The 24,176-nt window shown below is 43.1% G+C and overlaps 1 protein-coding gene across 1 annotated transcript in view; it reads left to right on the top strand.

The window, feature by feature from the left end:
- dock3 (dedicator of cytokinesis 3) overlaps positions 1-24,176 on the top strand; it is a 1,369,418-nt gene that overhangs the window by 743,292 nt on the left and 601,950 nt on the right. Inside the window, exons 8-9 of the mRNA XM_068052296.1 lie at positions 9,261-9,302; positions 14,801-14,955. Of these exons, the coding sequence (XP_067908397.1) occupies positions 9,261-9,302; positions 14,801-14,955 (197 nt within the window). The remainder of the gene's footprint in view (positions 1-9,260; positions 9,303-14,800; positions 14,956-24,176) is intronic.

The raw sequence follows: 24,176 nt of genomic DNA on the forward strand, positions 1-24,176 counted from the left end.
AAAGTGGAGTTAGGCCATAATCAGATCAGCCATGATCATATTGAGTGGCAGAGCAGACTCGAGGGGCCAAATGGCCTACTTCTGCTCCTATTTCTTATGTTCTTATGTACTGGCACCACATAATGCCAAGGACTTCATGTCTTCAGTTGATGTAACTATTGTTTGATAACACTAGTACCAAGAATCACTTTGGCACGCTAATGCCAAGAGATCATGGAAAAACATTAGCAGCACTCAAAATGGAGGCATTTTTGACAAATTAAATGTAAATTAATGGAGCTTACACCACATCGCTCCAAGGGAGTAACAAGGGACTCCCCTCAGGTGGGTACCTCAGCAGAGGTTCTAATGCTGCTGAGGACAATAGACCTGAAGCAAACTCAGTACCAGGCATTCTTTGGTTATGCTCCTTCTGGGATCATTTAAAAAGTGTAAATGATGTTCAGACAGTGTGGCCAAGGGGCTAATAGCTGCGTTAGACACAAAAGTTGCATAATTCCATAATGTAACAAGAGAATATTACTAGCAGTTTCTCGGATTTAGTTTCAAGGAACAAAATTATCTGCAAAAGGAACTCCATTTCACTCTCTGACATGCAAACTATTGAGAAAGTATCTGGTTGTAGCACATCTCCACATACAGCTATGTCTAGATAATTAGCTCATTAGAGCTTCATGTCTAAGGACCGCCATCACACCAGTGCAGCAGATACTCTGTACACCCCAAGGGCTGGGATTATAAAAACATACAATCCTGGCAGTACTCAGCAGGTCAGGGAGCATTTGTGGAAAAAGAAGCAGAACTAACATTTCAGGTCAATGACCTTTATTCAGAACGGGAACAGATTAGAGATGTGCCAGTTTTTAAGCAAAGACAGAGACAGGAAAAGCAGGCAGGAGAAGGTAGGACTGATTAAATGATAAAAAGAGATGATGATGCAAGACAAAAGGTTTAGTTAGTGGAAGATTGTTTTGAGTGTTTTAGGTTTTATTTGTGCACTCACTTCAGTTGAACTTGCTTAGACAATGCCCCCTGCCTGTCTTCAACACAGAGCCCCTCTTTTCCAATCAGTTAAGATGAACATGGATTTGACACTGATCCTAGAATGTGGGTTACAGGAACAGGACTGTCCGTACAACAGTTGGCAGCAGTAGACTATGGATCAGCATTAGCAGTAAAAGATAAACCTGGAGGTAATTCTGGGCATTTTCAGGAGTCAGTGAGATGGACTTGTTTGCCATCAAATAACTTTCTACTTTGGTATTTTCACTCAAAGACAGAGGCTTGCCTGATTGGAGGCTGGACAGAAGCAAAATACTGCAGATGCTGGAAATCTGAAATAAAACCAGAAAATGCTGGAAATACCCAGGAGGTCTGACAGCATCTGGGGAGAGAGAAACGAGTTAATGTTTCAGGTCAATGACCGTTCATCAGAACTGAGAAAAGTTAGAAATGAGGGAGGGAAGTGTGGGAAAAAGAACAAAAGGGAAGGTCTGAGTGCACTGGAGTGCTGACTTGAGGCTGCATTAGAGTGCTAAAGTGGGAGTTTTGTGACTGAGGGAGTTCGGTGAGGAGGGAGCGAGGAGCTCCTTTCATTTCCTACCTGTCCTCAAAGAGTGTGAGGGGAGCCGAGAGTTTCCAAAGAGCACAGCTGACTGGTGAGTAAGTGCTGGTGGGTATTTTTCATACTGGATTGAATTGTAAGTAATTATTTCAGCAAGACTTAGTTGATTTTTTTAAATTGTTATAACAGTCTTCTAAAGTTTTAAATTTAAAGGGTTTAGTCATGGCAGGAGAGCTTAAAGCCGTGGTTTGCTCCTCTTGCTGCATGTGGGAATCTGGGAACATTTCCAGTCCCTGGGACCAGCATGTGTGCAGGAGGTGTGTCCAGCTGAAGCTCCTGGAAGCTCGGGTTTCAGAGCTGTAACGCCGGCTGGAAACACTGTGGAACATCCGCGAGTCTGAGAGCATCGTGGATAGCACTTTTAGAGAGGTGGTCATACCGCAGCTGAAGGGACTTGAGGAAGGAAGGGAATGGGTGACCACCAGGCAGTCCAAGAGGAACAGGCAGGTAGTTCAGAAGTCCCCTAGGGTCCCGCTTGAAAATCCCTATTCCATTTTGGAGGCTGATGAGGCTGGTTCCTCCAGGGAGTGCGGACAGAGCCAAGCTTCTGGAACCACAAGCAGCCTGTCTGCACAGGAAGGGGGAAAGAGAGGAAGAGCAATAGTAATAGGGGATTCTATAGTCAGGAACAGATAGGCGCTACTGTGGTTGTCAGCGTGACTCCAGGATGGTGTGTTGCCTCCCCGGTGCCAGGGTCCGGGATGTCACTGAACGGCTGCAGGGCATCCTGAATGGGGAGGGTGATAAGGCAGAGGTCATGGTACATGTTGGTACCTTTGACATAGGCAGAAAGAGGGATGAGGTCTTGCATTAAGAATTCAGGGAGTTAGGCAGTAGACAAAAAAGCAGAACCTCTCGGGTTGTAATCTCTGGATTATACCCAGTGCCACGTGCTAGTGAGTATTGCATTGGAAAATAGCACAGATGAATGCGTGGCTTAAGAGTTTGTGCAGGAGGGAGGGTTTTCGATTCCTGGACCACTGGGACCATTTCTGGGGAAGGTGGGACCTGTACAAGCGGGACAGTCTACATCTGAACCAGAGTTTTTTAGTTTTTTTTTAGTTTTTAGAGATACAGCACTGAAACAGGCCCTTTGGCCCACTGAGTCTGTGCCGACCATCAACCACCCATTTATACTAATCCTATATTCCTACCACATCCCCCCTGTCCCTATATTTCCCTACCACCTACCTATACCAGGGGCAATTTATAATGGCCAATTTACCTATCAACCTGCAAGTCTTTTGGCTTGTGAGAGGAAACCGGAGCACCCGGAGAAAACCCACGCAGACACAGGGAGAACTTGCAAACTCCACACAGGCAGTACCCAGAATTGAACTCGGGTCGCTGGAGCTGTGAGGCTGCGGTGCTAACCACTGCGCCACTGTGCCGCAGAGGGGGACTAACATCCTTGCTGGTGGGTTTGCAAGTGCTGTTGGGAGGAGTTTAAACTAATTTGGCAAGGGGAGGGGATGCAGACGCCTAGCAGAATAGGGACACAGCCAAACACAGGAAAGCAAACAAGTCAGAGGCAATACAGCGGAAGTAAGTCTCAAGGGAGTAAGACCAGGATGGATGGCCTCTACTTTAATGCCAGGAGTATTACAGGTAAAACGGATGATTAAGGGCAAGGATTGACACGTGGAATTGTGATATAGTAGCCATCATGGAGACATGGTTGAGGGAGGGGCAGGATTAGCAGCTCAATATCCCAGGTCCGGACGATTTGTGTCCCAGGATGCTGTGGGAGGCGAGGGTGGAGATTGCAGGGGCTCTGACCCAAATTTTTAATTCCTCTCTGGCCACGGGGGAGGTGCCAGAGGACTGGAGAACAGCTAATGTGGTCCCACTATTTAAGAAAGGTTGTAGAGATAAGCCAGGGAACTACAGACCAGTGAGTCTGACGTCAGTGGGAGGGAAACTATTGAAGAAAATTCTAAAGGAGAGAATCTATCTCCACTTGGAGAAGCAAAATTTGATTAGGAATAGTCAGCATGGCTTTGTCAGAGGGAGGTCGTGCCTAACAAATTTGATTGAATTTTTTGAGCATGTGACCAGGTGTGTAGATGAGGGTCGTGCAGTTGATGTCGTTTACATGGATTTCAGCAAAGCTTTTGACAAGGTCCCACATGGAAGACTTATCAAGAAAGCAAATGCACATGGGGTACAGGGTAACTTGATAAGGTGGATTCAAAATTGGCTTAGCTGTAGGAGACAGAGTGATGGCAGATGGCTGTTTTCTTGACTGGAAGCCAGTGTCCAGTGGCGTACCACAGGGATCTGTGCTGGGTCCCCTATTGTTTGTCATTTATATAAATGACGTAGATGACTATGTGGGCGGTAGGATCAGTAACCTTGCGGATGACACAAAGATTGGCCGAGTGGTTAACAGTGAGGTTGAGTGTCTTGGGTTACAGGAAGATATAGACGGGATGGTCAAATGGGCAGAAAAGTGGCAGATGGAATTTAACCCTGAAAAGTGTGAGGTGATACACTTTGGAAGGAGTAATGTGACACGGAAGTATTCAATGAATGGCCTGACACTGGGAAGTTCCGAGGAACAAAGGGACCTTGGCGTGTTTGTCCATAGATCGCTGAAGGCAGAAGGGCAGGTTAATAGGGTGGTGAAAAAGGCATATGGGACGCTTGCCTTAATCAATCGAGGCATAGATTACAAAAGAAGGGAGGTCATGTTGGAGTTGTATAGAACTTTGGTAAGGCCACAGCTGGAGTACTGTGTGCAATTCTGGTCGCCACATTATAGGAAGGATGTGATTGCACTGGAGGGGGTGCAGAGGCAATTCACCAGGATGTTGCCTGGGTTGGAATATTTAAGCTATGAAGAGAGGTTGGATAGGCTTGGGTTGTTTTCGCTGGAGCAGAGAAGACTGAGGGGTGACCTGATCGAGGTGTACAAGATTATGAGGGGCAGGGGTGAAGGTGGATAGGGAGCAGTTGTTCCCCTTAGTTGAAGGGTCAGTTACAAGGGGACACAAGTTTAAGGTGAGGGGCAGGAGATTTAAGGGGGATTTGAGGAAGAACTTTTTTACCCAGAGGGTGGTGACGGTCTGGAATGCACTGCCTGGGAGGGTGGTAGAGGCGGGTTGCCTCACATCCTTTAAAAAGTACCTGGACGAGCACTTGGCATGCCATAACATTCAAGGCTATGGGCCAAGTGCTGGCAAATGGGATTAGGTAGACAGGTCAGGTGTCTTTAATACATCGGTGCAGACTCGATGGGCCGAAGGGCCTCTTCTGCACTGTATTATTCTGTGATTCTGTCTGTGATAGCATGGAAGGCAGGAGAGATTAAAAAGCAAAGAGGTCCTTGGTGCAAGGCCAAAGGGAGTGGTAATGTCATTTAATCTCTCCTGTCTTTCACCCCATCACAGAACTTTTGTTTTTTACTCCACCCTCCCTCTTTCACGTGCTTAAACCCTGTTGCATCTTTAACTTTTCCCAGTTCTGATGAAAGGTCATGGACCTGAAATGTTAATTATGTTTTTCTCTCCACAGATGCTGCCTGACCTGTTGAGTATTTGCCAGCATTTTCTGTTTTATTGGATGCTGGACAAGACTGTTCTTTCTAGGACATTTCCTCATGTTTATCCCCTGATCCCTGTACATAGATAAAAAGAAAGAAGTAGACAAGGAGAAGGTCATATTAGTAACCTCTAAATGGCTTTGTAAAGCATAACATTCATACATTACCTCACGAGGATCACTGCCTCACAGGAGGCATCTCCTTTCACAGTAGAGGAGTCAAATATTGAACCCAAAGACATTCTAGTTTTTATTTATTAAAAGAAGTTTATGTAGAGAGGATGAGAAAAGGCCATTAGGCCCACATGTGCTCAATTGTGGCCGTGATGGAATCAGCCCCATATTCACAACCACCACCACCCACCCTCATACTACTTCCTTCCATCTGCTCAGCGAAGCAAACAAACAGATTACTTAAGCCAGTTTAGGAACCCTCTGTTTAGAAAAAAAGAAAATTCCTCTCCAACCCATACAAGGACAATAAGGTGAACCTCAGTAGCCCACAAACCTATTTATTTTACAAAATATTTTCTTATCTGTCTAATTGTTGCCAGAGAATCACTGACAATGGCTTCTCTCTGTCTAATTGTTGCCAATGAATCACTTACAATGGCTTCTCTTCCAGCTCCTGCACAGTTACCTCTGGTGCCCCCAAGGATCTATCCTTGGCCCCCTCCTATTTCTCATCTACATGCTGCCCCTCGGTGACATCATCCTAAAGCACAGTATTAGTTTTCACATGTATGCTGACAACACCCAGCTCTATTTCACCACCACCTCTTTCCATTCCTCCACTCTTGCTAAATTATCAGACTGCTTATCTGACAACAAGTACTGGATGAGCAGAAATTTCCTCCAATATTGGGAAGACTGAAACCATTATCTTTGGTCTCCGCTCCAATCTCCGTTCCCTAGCTTTCGACTCCATCCCTCTCCCTGGCAACAATCTGAGACTAAACCGGACTGTTTCCAGCCTTGGTGTCATATTTAACCCTTGAGCTGAGCATCCGACCACATATCTGCACCATCACTAAGACCGCCTATTTCCACCTCCGTAACATTGCCCAACTTGGATCCTGCCTCAGCTCATTTGCTGCTGAAACCCTCATTCATGCCTTTGTTACCTCTAGACTTGACTATTTCAACCCACTCTTGGCTGGCCTCCCACATTCCATCTTTAAATTTCATATCATCCAAAACTCTGCTGCCCTTGTCCTTAGTTACACCAAGTCTTGTTCACCTCTCACCCCAGCACTCGCTGATTTATATTGGCTCCCAGTCAAGCAACCCCTTGATTTTAAAATTCTTGTCTTTGTTTTCAAAACCTTCCAAGGCCTGGCCCCATCCTCCCATCCCTAATCTCCACAGTTCTCCCAAGATATCTGCATTTCTCTAATTCCGGGCTTTTTGAGCATCCCTGATTTTAATTGCTCCACCATTGGTAGCCATGCCTTTAGCTGCCTGGGCCCTAAGCTCTCTAATTCCCTCCCTGTACCTCTCTTTTTTTCTTTTAAGACACTCCTTAAAACCTACCTGCTTGACCATCTGCCCTAATATTGCCTTATGTGGCTGGGTGCCTAATTTCACTTTATAGTGCTCCTTTGAAGTGCCTTGCAACATTTTTTTATATTTAATGTGATTTGTTGTTGTTTATTCTGCGATTTCCTCTTTTTCCACCTCCAGAATCCAGTTCCATAGGCCAGTCGCCCTCTAGCGAAAAAAAACCCTGCAGACATCTAATCTGACTACCTGTTACCTGAATTTTCCTCGTTCCAGCTGTCCCTATCAGCTCAAACCCACTGTCTATTTTCATGTTCCCGCCTTTAATAATAAAGATTTAAGTCTCTGACTCTCCTAAAACCCAAGGCATGAAGCTTGTCCACATAATTCAGTACTCCAAGGTGGGGATCATCCTAGTTGCTCTTCTCTGCATGGTCATAATGTCTTCCCTAATGCAAGGAGCCTAAAGTTGGACATAGTACTCCTAATGTCTGAGCAAACCTATCTTCAGCTTGACATGCATTTTTCTCACACCTCTGTGAAGCACTCAGGTGATTTTCTGTGTTAAGAGACGCTGTATATAAATGCTGGTAATTGCTACCATATAACTCTTTGGTGTTAGATCAGCCTTTCTTTCCCAGTGGTAAATATCTTGATTCACTTGTGCAAGACATCCACTGATAGAGTTTTTACAAAATTTTTACAATAGAGTTTGTACAAAAAATGTGAACTATTTGTGAAATGGTATGCTACTAAATCGATTGGCCTTCTCTCTCATATTGTAGAGTGCATCTATCATCTGTTCAACATTGGTTTATGACTGATGTGTCCACTTAGGCCCTCACAGATTCCTAATTGGGACTTTAAATAGTTTTTCACAAGTTTATGCATCATTATTTAAATTTCTTCAAACATATGTTTAAGTCTCTTACATGAAAAACTACTCTGTTATTCATGATAGTTTTAGCTTGCATTTAGTGAGCCCTGAATTCTCTTAGGACTGCTCTTCAGGACTCACCAGAGATTTGTATTTTATTTGGTGCCACACAAGTCAGAAATGGATGTACATATTAGATGCTTGCAGAGATCTCTCCTGTAACACCCTGTTTGAATCCTTCCAATCAGATGTCCACATCTCCCACACCCCCACATTGACTCTAACTAATGTTAAATTTAAGAATGAAGGCCTGACCAAGCAAGTCCAACCTTATGAAAGGTGTCTAGGTGAAGGCGACAACTGTGTGCCATTGTCGCAAGTAATCAAACCACGTTTACCCATGCCTCAAATGTATCAGGAAGTGGTAGAATAGCGATGTGTGTAGAAATTTTATCTACCTATGTATTTCCACCATACTAAATCACTGAGGCAATGTAGTTAATCGCCTATGTATGAAGAGCCTTACTTGTGACAGTCAAATCTTGAAACAGAGAACCATCAAAGTGAGTCATTTGGAGCATTATTAAGAAGCTGGAAGATCTCCTTCAGGAGGATTCATAACCACTCAAGCAGGTGAATGTTAATCTCCTGTGTTAGACGTATATAAAAGTGCAGCTTGAAAGATCATCTGAAATTATGTAAAACAATCGTGTGTTCTCTACTTTTAAACAATGTTGCCACTTGTTCAGTCTGGAAATAGTCTACCTTGAGGCAGAGGGGATGTATTAATTTTATACCTCAATTATTAAGTAGCAACCTTGCATTCAGGGCAATATTGTGACATGAATGAAGTATGCTGCATGCTTTCAGAGGCACTGAGAGCCACCTAAGGAGGGAATTTTCTGTCTCCCTCTACTAACAATTGGTGTTGGGTCTGCCATTTTGTTGTGGCTATTGTTAGAAGCCAACAAACAGTCTGTTTTTGACATATATGGAACAGCTCCCGGCATCAGGAAGGTCATCTGCAGACTTCTAACGTCAAGGAAAGTCCATGTGCAGAATGGAGAAGACACAAATACAACTTTGTAACAAGTATGCTAAAAGGATTATTTTAATGTCTTGCTTGTGATATTGGAGCAAATATTGCTTATTTGCTATTGTTCTCATTGCCAAATGTGCTACAAAGTAGAGATTTGAATTTTGTATGGAAAAGATCTAAAAATAAAAGGAAAAGGAAGGGTACCCATCAAATGGTCCTCTGTTTGAGGTTGGAGAGCACAAAACCAACTGGAGTTAAACTAGAAGTCAAGGTTGATCTAAATTTACATCTATTGTAGATGGAGAGATCACGTAACTATTTGAAGAGCATATTTTTACATCTGTTTAGAAACGGCATTTAGAATTCTGCCCTTTCCTATTCGTATAATAACTGCAGAAATTCACTCAATGACGTACGATGACTAGGAATTTCTTTATCTCGGTAATGCCTCTTTCTCTAAGGATATTGTAAAATTCAAACTCTGAAATTCTACAGCCCTCTTCTGCTACTCTTTTTCATGGTATAAAATATCTGGATCTGGTTCAGCAATTTGGATGAAGTCCAACAATGTTACAGGAGTCAGCCAAGATTTCAAGGATCACATCTAATATGTTTAGAATCTGAAATTGTTACAATTATTATGCATTTTACTAATTGTGTTTCCTTTAATTTGACAGCACTTGTCCAGTAGACACAGCATACAGCAGAGCACAGCACAGGTATGTCACAGGAAACCTATAAAGATTATCTCTAATGTTTATTACTGGTGATTATACTTCCATCTGACACAGACAATTTAATATCATTAAGAAAACCTAAAATGTGTCGATTACATTAAAGAATAAGCACTTAAAACAAAAAAGTGTTTTAGGAATAGCATTTTGAATATTAAGCTGTCTTTCATTAATAAGTTGAATGTCTAAAATAATTATCTTACAAAGACTGCTCCATCAAGCCAGAAAGATAGGCTGCAGGGGCAAGGGAGAAATGTCTGTTTGATACAATGCATTAGAACTTAATTTCTCATCGCTGGGACCTGACTTTGAATCCACCCCATATTGATTTGCCCCGATTCAGCACAAATTAGCAATCCAACTCAGGAGCTGCAAGATGACTGATATGGGAAATGGAGAGATGTTATATTGGTGTACTAGGTGGAATGTTTCTGAGGTTCTGACTGAGTCGAAGTAGTGCTATACTTAAGTTGTAGGTGCTTGATGTCGACAATGGCTAGGAAAATGTTCCTTTGACATCCCTCGCCTTAATGAGCACAAACTTCACCAATAAAAGGTTTAAAAGAAAGGCAAGCACTCGGCTATGTTTAAAAAAAGAAGTGAAAGACATATCAACCAAGTGGAACTCCACAGAACACCTTCCAGCAATGTTGTGATATTTGCCCAAATTCTAGACCGATCTGAAGCAACAAAAATATTTTAGGGCAATGTTTTTAAAAAAGCAAAATAATGTACAAGTTTAGAGATAATTATTTGATGTTTAAAATGCTTTGCAGTCAACTGTCCTGTTGGCTTCGTGGGTAAATGTTCCCCAGTATGGTCTTGAGCTATACAGCCTAGGAAATCTCAGATCAATTTTACTGGTATATGCTTATGTACTTATCTGAAGAAGGAATTTTCCTCCACACAAGATCAGGGGGCAGGTTGTTCAACCTTGCCCGTCTAAGAGCGAAGTCCAAAGTACGGAAAGTCCTCATCAGAGAACTCCTCTTTGCTGACGATGCTGCTTTAACATCTCACACTGAAGAATGCCTGCAGAGTCTCATCGACAGGTTTGCGTCTGCCTGCAATGAATTTGGCCTAACCATCAGCCTCAAGAAAACGAACATCATGGGGCAGGATGTCAGAAATGCTCCATCCATCAATATTGGCGACCACGCTCTGGAAGTGGTTCAAGAGTTCACCTACCTAGGCTCAACTATCACCAGTAACCTGTCTCTAGATGCAGAAATCAACAAGCGCATGGGTAAGGCTTCCACTGCTATGTTCAGACTGGCCAAGAGAGTGTGGGAAAATGGCGCACTGACACGGAACACAAAAGTCCGAGTGTATCAGGCCTATGTCCTCAGCACCTTGCTCTACGGCAGCGAGGCCTGGACAACGTATGCCAGCCAAGAGCGACGTCTCAATTCATTCCATCTTCGCTGCCTTCGGAGAATACTTGGCATCAGGTGGCAGGACTATATCTCCAACACAGAAGTCCTTGAAGCAGCCAACATCCCCAGCTTATACACACTACTGAGTCAGCGGCGCTTGAGATGGCTTGGCCATGTGAGCCGCATGGAAGATGGCAGGATCCCCAAAGACACATTGTACAGCGAGCTCGCCACTGGTATCAGACCCACCGGCCGTCCATGTCTCCGTTATAAAGACGTCTGCAAACGCGACATGAAATCGTGTGACATTGATCACAAGTCGTGGGAGTCAGTTGCCAGCATTCGCCAGAGCTGGCGGGCAGCCATAAAGACAGGGCTAAATTGTGGCGAGTCGAAGAGACTTAGTAGTTGGCAGGAAAAAAGACAGAGGCGCAAGGGGAGAGCCAACTGTGCAACAGCCCCAACAAACAAATTTCTCTGCAGCACCTGTGGAAGAGCCTGTCACTCCAGAATTGGCCTTTATAGCCACTCCAGGCGCTGCTTCACAAACCACTGACCACCTCCAGGCGCGTATCCATTGTCTCTCGAGATAAGGAGGCCCAAAAGAAAAGAACTTATCTGAAGCAATAATTCGAGCGCTACAGTTATCTTCAATATCTCTGGGCTAAGGAAGGAAAAAGTATTCCTGGGTTCTAGCTCATAATCACTATCAAGCGATTCCTGCTGGAAATTACAGGTGTGCCTGCATCACATGTGGACTTGATTAGGCTCAACTGCAGTGGCCCCCATCCCATGGTGTTGTAGCCTGGTAACACTTATTATTTAGGCTTACCAATGACTCCTCAAATGAGTGCTGCCAAGGCCATCTGCAGCATTTCTAACAACTACCTCTGCTGAGGGTGGCACAGTGGCGCAGTGGTTAGCACCGTAGCCTCACAGCTCCAGGGACCCGGGTTCAATTCTGGGTACTGCCTGTGCGGAGTTTGCAAGTTCTCCCTGTGACCACGTGGGTTTCCGCCAGGTGCTCTGGTTTCCTCCCACCGCCAAAGACTTGCAGGTTGATAGGTAAATTGGCCATTGTAAATTGCCCCTAGTGCAGGTAGGTGATAGGGAATATGGGATTACTGTAGGGTTAGTATAAATGGGTGGTTGTTGGTCGGCACAGACTCGGTGGGCCGAAGGGCCTGTTTCAGTGCTGTATCTCTAAATAAATAAATGCAGACCAGGAATTGAATTTGAGATCTTCTGGTCTGTATAGCTCAGTTATAGAAAGGCTTTATCAACTGAGCTGTTTGTGGAGCTCATTGCAAGAGGTTTGATTTCATTTATAAGATTTTACCATGTTGATCATACTACTTGTATGAATGGAATACAATTTTGAACACCGATATTTATGAAAAGACTGGCTTAGTTCATCATCACTTGTACATTTTACAAGCCAGTGCTTGAGATAACATTATTTCTGCATGATTTCATGTATTAACCAAGGATGTTAACCCTTGGTTAAATGAGTAATCTGTGGGTTACCAATCGAATAAGGCAGCTATATAAGCTGCAAAGATGCCGGTGTCCTAACCAGATAGTAAGTGTAGATATGCCCAGTTCTCCCAGGTATAAGTTTTCTCCTTGTTTACACATATGATAAATGTTCAGTGGGTTATCAAGATAGACTGCGTGCCCAGGTAAGGGGCCATCAACAATGAAGAATATTTTGAGGCAACTGATGCAGGAGAACAAATATATGATGCTAAAACTGCAGAATTATTTTTATTTATTTGGAGATACAGCACTGAAACAGGCCCTTCGGCCCACCGAATCTGTGCCGACCATCAACCACCCATTTATACTAATCCTACATTAACCCCATATTCTCTACCACATCCCCACCATTCTCCTACCACCTACCTACACTAGGGGCAATTTACAATAGCCAATTTACCTGTCAACCTGCAAGTCTTTGGCATCTGGGAGGAAACCGGAGCACCCGGAGGAAACCCACGCGGTCACAGGGAGAATTTGCAAACTCCTCACAGGCAGTACCCAGAACTGAACCCGGGTCGCTGGAGCTGTGAGGCTGCGGTGCTAACCACTGCGCCACTTGTACTTTCTGATGGGTGAATTGAATTAACTCTTTCACAAACTTTAACAGGATATGTAAATAATGAATACATGGAAATGAATACTCGGCATTAGATTCGGTATCGGCATTAACTGTGAGAGTCGTTCATAATCACGATTAACCCCTAAGAGGAGATAACTGTCTATAATTGTTCCTGCGGATCTCATTTTTAATAATATAGCAGTGAGGAGGATAGTAACAGACTTTAGGAGGACATAGACTGGTGGAATGGGTAGACACATGGCAGATGAAATTGAATGCAGAGAAGTAAGAAGTGATTCATTTTTGCAGGAAGAGTGATGAGAGGCAATATAAATTAAATTGCACCATTTTAAAGGGGGTGCAGGAACAGAGACACCTGGGGGTGTAGGTACACAAGTCTTTAAAGGTGGCAGGTTACATTGAGATGGCTATTAAGAAGGCATACATTCTTTATAAACGGAGGCATAGAGTACAAAAACAAGGAAGTTATGCTAAACCTTGATAAAACACTAGCTGAACTATTTAATGAGGCCAGTTCTGGGCATCACATTTTATGAAGGATGCCAAGGTCTTAGAGAAATGGTGCAGAGGAGATTTACAAGAGGGGTGCCAGGGATCAAAGACTTCAGTTACAGGGAGAGATTAGCGAAACTGGGGTCATTCTGCTTACAGTAGAGAAGATTAAGAGGAGATTTGATAGAGGTGTTCAAAGTCCTGAAAGGTTTTGACAGAATAAATAAGGAAAATCTGTTTCTGGTAGCAGAAAGGTTGGTAACCAGAGGACACATTTAAGGTAACTGACAAAAGAACCAGAGGTGACATGGTGTAAAAATGTTTATACAGCAAGTTGTTACTATCTAGAACATACTGCCTGTAAGGATAGTGGAAGCAGGTTCAATAATATCTTTCAAAATGCATTGGATAACTACTTGAAAAGGAAAAATTTGTAGGGCTATGGGGAAAGCAGGAAAGTGGGACTAATTGGATAGCTCTTTATAGAGCCAGCACAGACACAATGTATCAAATGGCCTGCTTCTGTGCTCCATGATTCAATGAATAAGATTGGATCCCCTGAAGCATTGGTGCTGGGGAATCTGGGGTATGGAGCACAGTTGTGATATTTAGCCGCTAAGTTGAATCTGTATTTAAGCTGGCCTGTCATATTAAGACCACTTTCCGCTGCTTCCTGTGGGAAAATGATCTAAATAGACAGGTCCAAGTTATTGTAGCTGCTGGTAAATTTTTGATAAACTCCAAGTCAGAAGCACCCAGCAAACTTTATTCTTTTTAGACGGTTTTGCATCTGTAACAAAGTGTGATGCTTTGAAGTGAAACATCGAAAGCATATCTCCCATCATATTGTGTCACATGATAGAAACAGGGACAGGAGCATTATAGCATGTAATGCACAGTGCACATTCACTAAGTGAAACTGTACTAATTTAAATGCACAAAATCTAGTTGCTGAGAAATTAAAATTGGTGTGACACCTACGGGTATGTGCAAGACTGGTTTTTTTTATATTAATTTATAAATATTTGCCTAACTGCAGAATTGATGGAGGACCATTGTTTTTTTTTAGGGCCTTTAATGTTCTCTATTGAGATCTGCTCCTCTGCCGAAGGGCTGGTGATTGTTACAGCCATTGACTAGAAAGTAGCATCAGCGCATTTTAAGTTGTGATTGAGTTCATTATCTGTAGATTGGCCATGATGAAACATAAACTGGAACATTTGAAGTCAAAAAAGGAAGTATTGTTATTGGGGCATCCTTGAAAATCATAGAATGATACAGGATAGAAGGAGGCCACTTGGTCCATCGTGCCTGTGCCGGCTTTTTGAAAGAGCTATCCAGTCAGTCCCATTCCTTTGCTCTTTCCCCAGAGCCCTGTAATTTTTTTTCCTTTTCAAGTATATATCCAAATTCCTGTGCAACAGTTGGGGATGTTTAATGTCTTGCCATTATATATTTAAGAAATGGGACCTTTTTTCTTTGTTTTGTAACAGCCAGACAGCACGAGACACCGACATGGTGATACATGCCGTATCCCCGTTCCCCACCATCTCTTCATGAACATGAAGAGCTTTACCTACCACACCATTGGAGAGGACACAGACATCTTCTTTTCTCTTTACGATATGCGAGAGGGCAAACAGATCAGGTAGGAGTCCAAGCGATGAGCAATTCAGCTAACAGCTGTTGGTGATTCAACAAAACACTTCACTTCATCTTCGTGAAGCTTTGCACTTCTGGTTTATGTGAAAGATTATTTCTGAGTTCTGGGCAGCTGGCCATAGTTGGTAATTAAATCTGCAGCTAATGTGTGTGTTGGGGGGGCAATGCAGGACGTTGTCTCAGAACACGTACGAACATCGTTTTCTAATTGTACCTACCACTCTGCAAGCTGCAGTTTTCGGGGATATGCAGCGCTACCCTGCTGGAGTACCTGCCAGTGCGTGACTAAATTAAACTAGCAGAGCCTGTTGGAATTACTCATTCACTGTGAAAGTAGAATAGCTAACACATCAGAAAGTGTAAGAATCAAATGAAGCAGGAACACTGAACTGATGACAATTAATGCTGAATTGTCAAGGATTAGCCACCCTCTTTTAAACATGTCCTTTTCAGCTAGAATTCAGGCTGATGGATAAATTAGGTTCTATATATTGAAAAATATTGGCCTAAAAAGTCACTAAAAAGTCTGCTGGTCCTGATGTTAAAAAGAAAATTAATGGAGATTTACCATCAGAGTTCTTCTTTATAAATCAGGCAGTTAAATTTAAAAAAAACATGAGCTTTAAGACCCTATGATTTTATTCTCTAGAGGCAGTGCTGTAATGTATATGAGGATTCACCAGGTGGTTTGTCCCTGTACCAATGGCAGTAGCACAAATGATGCTGCATCACACATGGCTTCCACTATCCACTTTTTTCTCACAGGCATAGTCTGCCTCCTTGCTCTTCTATCAAATCAATACTCTTATAAACATGTTTGCTGCAGCCTCCTCATTTCACAGCAAGAATTAAGCAATACTATTGAGAGCCAGGTGGAGAGTCCCCTTTATTGTTAAACCAGACTATTTTCACCATAGGGAGTAAAAGGATTTCTGGAAAGGTTAATCTGTCTCCCTTTAGCTTTCCCTAACTTGTGCTGTGAGAGCAGCAGATCAAGCACAAGAAAGATCTTGAGTCAATACAGAGCTTGAGGTGGGAGGCTCAGATGTGAGAGAAAGTTGGAAACAAGTTGATTCATCTGGATGGGCACAAGGCTTGAGGGCAGAGCTTGCACAGATCACGGGTATCCTTGTGTGCACATGAAATCCCAGCAGGGTGATAACCCCATGCTTGCTCACAGTGTTTAGTCCTCTCCTAGCCCAAGTGCACCATCTAACTCTAAAGCAGCAGGCAGCACAAGTCTAGTGTTTTTATCAGTATATAAATTCACTGAATATTAACAATCTAGGAAGCTTAAAACAGTTGTCTATCATTTATAACACATCCAAAATTCGCAACAGTTTTAGTCGATCTATAATTTTTGACAGTAATCGAGAAATATATACTCAAAGGTGTTTACAGTTACAAAAGAAAATGAGTAACTGCACATGAAGGGAATTGAGCATCAAAGTAATGGGGAGAATTTAGGGGGGGTGAGATAGGAGGTAAAGAGTGCAGGGCATGGGCAGTGAGCAATGCAAAGGAAAAAGCAGCAGAAGATGGGTAACAATAATAAAATAAAAGCAGAAACATGAGTAGAAATAACAAGTTATAAATTCTGTATGCATAGACGTTTTAAAAAAAATAAGTGTTCCTTGATGGCTCAACTGGATAAAGCAATGATAGCGAAGCCATACAAAGTCAGAAGGTTCCAGATTTGATGTCTAGCGTGAGCTAATTTAACTGTTTCAGTCAGGCTGATATTTGGAGCACTACAGGTGACCTGAGTCCCTCTGGTGGTGGTGGGGGAACAAATCAGCCAGAGTTCCCACACTTGATTGCTGCCCTGCATTTCCTGATGGAAAATACACGTGGTGAGTACATGAGAATGGGATTGGACTTTAGTTCAATGCTCCTCCGAACCCTTAATGCTTAAAATCACATGTGATGAATGACCACTCGGGCAAGGCACTCAAAGGTGCTGAGGGAGGGATACCACAGCAAAAAATCATGGCATTCAGGAAAAGAGGAGCAGTGGGGGAGTTGGTAACAAAAGGAAGGAAATTATCTCTTATAACTTGATTTTCTTGCCATTAAACTGGTCACTAAAAATGTCACTGCTAAAATGACCCCTGCAGGCACCTCTGTAGCCCTGTGCAGTCCATATGGAATACCTTACTCTATTCTAACTTGCCTCACACCACTTTTCTTGGGCACATGAGACGCTCTGATTATTGAGCAGTACTGTAGAACTACAAAGGAAATTTTTTAAAAATCACGCGAACTGAGACTGAATTTTCATGTACTTCAGTAAGCTGTGGAAATATATATGCAGTTAATGTGTGGGTTTTGATGAATTGGTTTGTGTCCTGTTAATCAATGTTTTGGTTCTGTCACACTGGGGTTGCAGTTTACTGTTTGCTTGCTGTGCAGCTACTGCTGTTTATAATGCTACCTGCTGGCATAATAATTTATCAGTCTTAACCACAATCCTCACTAGGTGTTTGACTTGCACATCTGAGTTATGTCTAAGGTGGTAACAAAGCTGCTTTATACAATACAGACTGAAAGCAGTAACAGACATTTATTTAACATTGGGAAAACTCTTTTTTTCAGGCTTGGTTGATGGCACCCAGACCAGGGAAGGATGACAAATAGTGTATAACAGAGATCCAGTGTATCCCTGAAATGCTGTGGTAGAGCAATAAAAGTGGCTATTTCATCTCTCCTAAAATAACTGAGCAAAAAGGAGAAAAGGATACAAATGGAACAGCTTTGGGAATTGATTCCCATATATAAAGAGAGATTCTTACTAGTAACAATGCGTGAGTGTAGAGCTGATAAAAGAGAAAAATGTTTCTAGATCCATCACATCAGTCATCCTGGGGGAATAAAATGGGAAAAAGATTTTGCAAAAAGGATAGAGTACTTTGAAGGCAGTTTTACCTTGATAGTTGGCTGTTGGTGGCTGGCAAGCAGTACTCCCATCTCTGACACTCAACCATATCAAGGAATCTGTCATGTCAACCAACAAATTGTGTTTGACTTTCTATCATAAACGTGTTGCTTCCTTCTAAAATTTGCAGGTTAGATAAAGTAAAAAATTTCCACCTCCTTTCAAGAAATAGAGAGTCTTGTTATTGCAATAGCCTTTAAATAATTCAGTAGATAATCCCCAAGTCTGATACTTGACTGACTGCTGTTCAGTCTCCTGCAGCCGGGCAGGCTGGTCTGGGTTAAAGACTCCTCTGCAGCTGCTGTTAATGCTGATCCATGCTCCATTTCTTTCTGCACCGACCTCTCCAAGTCCCCAAAAAGATTTTCCCCAGTACACTTGAATGTTTCCACTTGTTTCTTAATATGTTTCTAAGTACTCATTACTCATAAGTCCTACCACATGTGATAAAATACAATGGAGGGTGCACAGATTCGGCACTGCAGATGCACTGAAGTTAAGGTTCTGTTGTAACAGCTTGTTCTAATGACTTGTTTTGAAACAACTTCACTGCTATTGAAGAATTCTATTATTTAGAGGCCTGAAAAAGTGCTTCTTTAAGAAGCTTAGAAATAAAAACAAGAATGGTAGCACAGATAGTCATTATTTTCCACAATTGTTGCTTGTTACAATATTTGAGGCTGAACTACTCCTGACCAAGCAAGCCACATAGGAGATATTAGGGCAGGTGACCAGATGCTTGGTTAAAAAGGTAGGTTATAGGGAGCTGGGCTGGCAGCATCTGTGCAGAAAGAATCATAGTTAATGTTTAATGTTTCAGGTCCATGACCTTTCATCAGAACTGATCTGTTCTTCATCAGTTTTGATGAAAGGTCATCAACCTGAAACGATGGACTGCATTTAATGGGTCCCCTGGAGATGGGCTCAGAGGTGGAGTGCCCAATAGAATTGCGAAGGGAGGTTGTGGGGGAGGGTGGTGGAGGTCTCATTGCCTTCCCATTGCACTGCAATGCCTGCCCACACAGAGGCCAATTGAGGCCCATTATCAGCCACTTATGGGCTCTTTCCCCCACCGCTGGTATTAAACCGTGGGCCATGGAGGGCCCCTAGCGGAAAACAACCCACCTCCCCGAAATCCCCTCCCTCTGCAATCAAAACTCACCCTCCTTGCCCCCCATCGCCCGTCCTGCCAGGCTGGCCTCAGCAACCCCACTTCACTTACCTTTAGTCCTGGTCTCCAGTACTGGGCCTGGTTCCAAAGCCTCTTGTAGTTCTAGCAGTGGCCACCACTCCTGGTGGCGCTGCTGATACTACTGAGCTGCCGGCCCTCTGATTGGCCAGCAGCTCTGGGAGATTGGCCAGCAGCGCGGGCTGTTAATTGCCCATTGATTACCAAAAGCACCTTGAGCCACTTATATATACGAGTTTGTTTAGATCAGATTCTGGATCACTAGCATCTACATGCTAAATTGAGCTACCTTACCCCAGTAAGGAGATCCTGCAACCCATGGAAGCAGGGTTTATAAGTCTGCCATCAGAATGAGAAAGCTGTATTCATTAGTGTAAAGCCAAGAACTGTCTCCCAGAATTCTTAGATGAGCACCAATAGATAATAGGCTTTGGTTATATCCCATCATGTTTGCACTTGATTTAAGCAAAATTCCTTCAATTGAGAGTTGGACATGGCTGTGATGAGAGTTCCTCGAACGAGATTGGTAAATTGTAGGATTCGAGACAGGGTGATCTCCTGGTCTAGTACTGATCACTTAAGGTGATCCTAGAGGAATTTTGCCTGGACTTCTAACTATTTTTGCCTTTCCCAAAAGATTACAGGGCTCTAAAGCCATCAGTGGTAGGGAAAATATTGGAAAAAATTCTGAGGGACAGGATTAATCTCCACTTGGAGAGGCAGGGATTAATCAGGGATAGACAGTATGTCTTTGTCAGGGGGAGATCGTGTTCTGACTAACTTAATTGAATTTTTTGAGGCGGTGACGATATGTATAGATGAGGGTAAAGCAGTTGATGTAGTCTCTATGGACTTCAGTAAGGCTTCTGATAAGGTCCCGCATGGGAGATTGGTTAAGAAGGTAAGAGCCCATGGGATCCAGGGCAATTTGGCAAATTGGATCCAAAATTGGCTTAGTGGCAGGAGGCAGAGGGTAATGGTTGAGGATTGTTTTTGCGAGTGGAAGCCTGTGACTAGTGGTGTACCGTAGGGATCGGTGTTGGGATCCTTGCTGTTTGTAGTGTACATTAATGATTTAGACGTGAATATAGGAGGTATGATCAGTAAGTTCGCGGATGACACGAAAATTGGTGGTGTCGTAAATAATGAGGAGGAAAGCCTTAGATTACAGGACAATATAGATGGGCTGGTAAGATGGGAGGAGCTGTGGCAAATGGAATTTAATCCTGAGAAGTGTGAGGCGATGCATTTTGGGAGGACTAACAAGGCAAGGGAATATACAATGGATGGCAGGACCCTAGAAAGTACAGAGGGTCAGATGGACATTGGTGTGCTTGTCCATAGATCACTGAAGGCAGCAGCACAGGTCGATAAGGTGGTTAGGAAAGTATATGGGATACTTGCCTTTATTACCTGAGGCATAGAATGCAAGAGCAGGGAGGTTATGATGGAGCTGTATAAAACGCTAGTTAGGCCACAGCTGGAGTACTGTGTACAGTTCTGGGCACCACATTATAGGAAGGATGTGATTTTACTGGAGAGGGTGCAGAGGAGATTCACCAGGATGTTGCCTGGGCTGGAGCATTTCAGCTATGAAGGGAGACTGAAAAGGCTGGGGTTGTTTTCCTGAGAGCAGAGAAGGCTGAGGGGATATATGATTGAGGTGTACAAAACTATGAGGGGCATTGATAGGTTAGATAGGAGGGGTCAATAACCAGGCGGCATAGATTTAAGGAAAGGTGCAGGAGGTTTAGAGGGGATTTGAGGAAAAAAACTTTCACCCAGAGGGTGGTTGGAATCTGGAACGCACTGCCTGAAGAGGTGGTAGAGGCAGGAACCCTCACAACATTTAAGAAATATTTAGATGAGCACTTGAAACACCATAGCATACAAGGCTGCGGGCCAAGTGCTGGAAAATGGGATTTGAATAGTTAAGTGCTTGATGGCCGGCACAGACACGATGGGCCAAAGGGCCTGTTTCTGTGCTGTATAACTCTATGACTCTAAGACGGGTAAGGACTGTATATATTGCGATGCACCAGGTATGGTACAGGTTGCATGCATCGGTAGGTCTTTTCCTGTCCTGTTGTAGGTTTATAAAATAGGATGAGGGCTCCCTCAGTGGCTTGGTTGAGTAGGACAGAGTATCAGAGCCATACAAACCAGACAGAGCCCATGTTCAATTCCAAATCTACTTAAGTTAGCTGATGTCAGTCTGGGTGGTTCTATTCTTGGCTTCAGTGCCCTGGATTATGGAGGTAAGTCCATGTGCACAGACAGTGGGTGAGGACACAGTGAGCTCCAGTGTCTGCTAACACTTTCTGTCTGAAATGACACCTGAAAAATAGGCATTTGGGTAGCATACTGGAGGGTGACAAAAACTCTGTGACACATATCTGAACTGGAGCACCTTCATGCATAGGGGGGAGAAAATTGATAGAATAACAAAATCAGATGGTAATTTTTCAGCATGTAATTTGTTACAAAAGAACTAATTTTAACTAATTTGCTGCAGTAGATACTAACAAAATTGAAAAACTACATTGGACTTTTAACCATTACAATGAAGGAGTAACACATAAATGCAATTCATTGGCATTAGAATTCGGAAGATATACTGTTTTGTAAAAAGCCTATGAAGCAGTATGTGAAGTAGTGGGTTTAAATGGGGGTTAGATTTGTAACCACAAAGTAAATGTTTTGTGCATGCTATTCATTTTGCCTGAATATTACTTGAAATGTTAATGACATAATGTGTAGCATAAACAGGTATTTCAACATAATCAGCCCCCTGGCAGCTGGCGCAGTCAAACAAAGATGGGATTGAAAGAGTAAGCCAATGACGATTGTTATTCTAACTGTGTACACTGTTGAGGATCATTAGTGTTTTAGAATTGCTGGCAGAGGTTTTAAATGGAGGGAAAATAGCAGCTTCTCTGGCAGGGAGCACACAAATCAGCTGACTGGTATTGGTGGAACCCTGACCTTCTCCTGCCTTATCGGCAGCCATGGAGCAAGCATAGGATGTGTAGGAGAATAACCTGAACTGGTATTCCGTTGTCTGCAGTGGTAGTGTTACTAAATATCCTGGTGATCAATTGCAGTATTAGCAGTGTACTCCCTATGGGTATACACAATTCAGACATGGAACAATCAAATATAAATACTGAGGCATTAAAAAGGACTCACTAAAGGGAAGCTAACATGATTTCAGGATTTGGATCATTGAACAATAAACAGAGCTTTTGGAAGCTAAATCTATTCATATTGGAAAAAGAAGTCTGTGAGGAGGGAGTCATATAAAAAGCAAATGGAACTGGTATTATGGATGTCAAGAGGTGCGCTATTGAGCTAGTAAGTGCTATGAGCTGAGTTTGAGGAATAACTTATTTGCACTTAAATCTGTTGACTGTTGAACAGGCTACTACATTGTGCAGTGAATAATGACTATTTCTCATTTATTGTGACATGCTGGCAGCAATGGAGGATAAGTTTTCTCCAGTTTTGTCAGCCTGAGGGGTGGAAGAAGATGGGAAGGCAGGGGGTGGGAGCGGAGTTTGAGGGGGGCGAGACCAGGACTTGCGCCAGGGCCTCGGGACGCTGCCAGAGGCATAAGCAGAGTCAAGAGGGTAAATTCGCTATCCAACGGCTCTGTGTGACATGCAACTTTGAGGCTGAGAGAGTAAGCTTGATGGCAGAGGCTGTACCTATAGCTGGGGCAACTGGGGTCTTAATATAACAGGGTATTATCCAGTACCTTTCCTCCTCCTCCTACTCTTATCAGGTCCTGTATGGGGAGAGGATCCCATCCCACTCAAGGTAAACAGAGCACTTCCATGCCACCCACCCCCACCACAATCCCCGATTGGAATAGTATAAAAAGCTCTGATTCACATATAACCGTTTCACTAAAATGCCATCTCATAGAGTCATAGAGCCATTTTATGATACAGAAGGATGCTATTTGGCCCACTGAGTCCATGCCGGCTCTCCGTGGAGCAGTCCAGTCAGTCCCGCTCAATCCATGTAGCCCTGCAAATTTATTTCGTTCAGGTATCCATCCAGTTTCCTTCTGCCATTGAAGGTAGTCCCAGCTCTTAATCAAATTAAAAGAACAGCTGCAAATGATGAAGATCTAAAATAAAAACAAAAAACCCTGGAAAGACTATATGATCATAGGAACATAGGAAATAGGAGCAGGAGTAGGCCATTTGGCCCATCGAAGTTGCTCCGCCATTCATACAGATCATGGCTACGCCATTTTTCCCCACGGTCCCATATCCCTTGATGTCATTAGTATCCAGAAATTTATCGATTTCTGTCTTGAACATGCTCAATGATTGAGCTTCCACAGCCCTCTGGGATAAAGAATTCCAAAGATTCACCACGCTCTGAGTAAATAACTTCCTCCTCGTCTCAGTCTTAAATGGCCTGCCAATTATTCTGAAACTATCCCCTGGTTCTAGACCCACCAGCCAGAGGAAACATCCTATTCATATCCACCCTGTCATGCCCTGTAAGAATTTTGTAAGTTTCAATGAGATCACCTCTCATTCTTCAAAACTCTAGAGAATACAGGCCCAGTTTCTGTAATCTTTCCTCATAAGACAATCCTGCCATCCCCAGGATTAGCCTGGTGAATCTCTGTTGCTCTCCCTCTATGGTAAGTATATAATTCCTTAAATAAGGAGACCAAACCTGTATGCAAGGTGCTCCAGGTACAGTCTCACCAAAGCTCTATACAATTGCAGCAAGACATCTTTACTCCTGCATTCAAATCCCCTTGCAGTGAAGGCCAACATACCATTTGCGTTCCTAATTGCTTGCTGCACCTGCATATTAGCTTTTAATGACTCATGAACAAGGACACCAAGTTCCCTTTGGACATCAACACTTCCCAACCTCTCACCATTTAAGAAAGTCTTTCTGTTTTTTTCTACCAAAGTGGATCACTTCACACTTATTCACATTATATTCCACCTGGCATGTACTAGCCCATTCACTTCGTCTGTCCAAATCCCCTTGAAGCCTCCTTGTATCCTCCTCACAACTTACATTGCCACCTAGTTTTGTGTCATCAGCA

This window comes from Heterodontus francisci, chromosome 19 (assembly GCF_036365525.1).
Source record: "Heterodontus francisci isolate sHetFra1 chromosome 19, sHetFra1.hap1, whole genome shotgun sequence".
In the NCBI taxonomy this organism is placed as follows: domain Eukaryota; kingdom Metazoa; phylum Chordata; class Chondrichthyes; order Heterodontiformes; family Heterodontidae; genus Heterodontus; species Heterodontus francisci.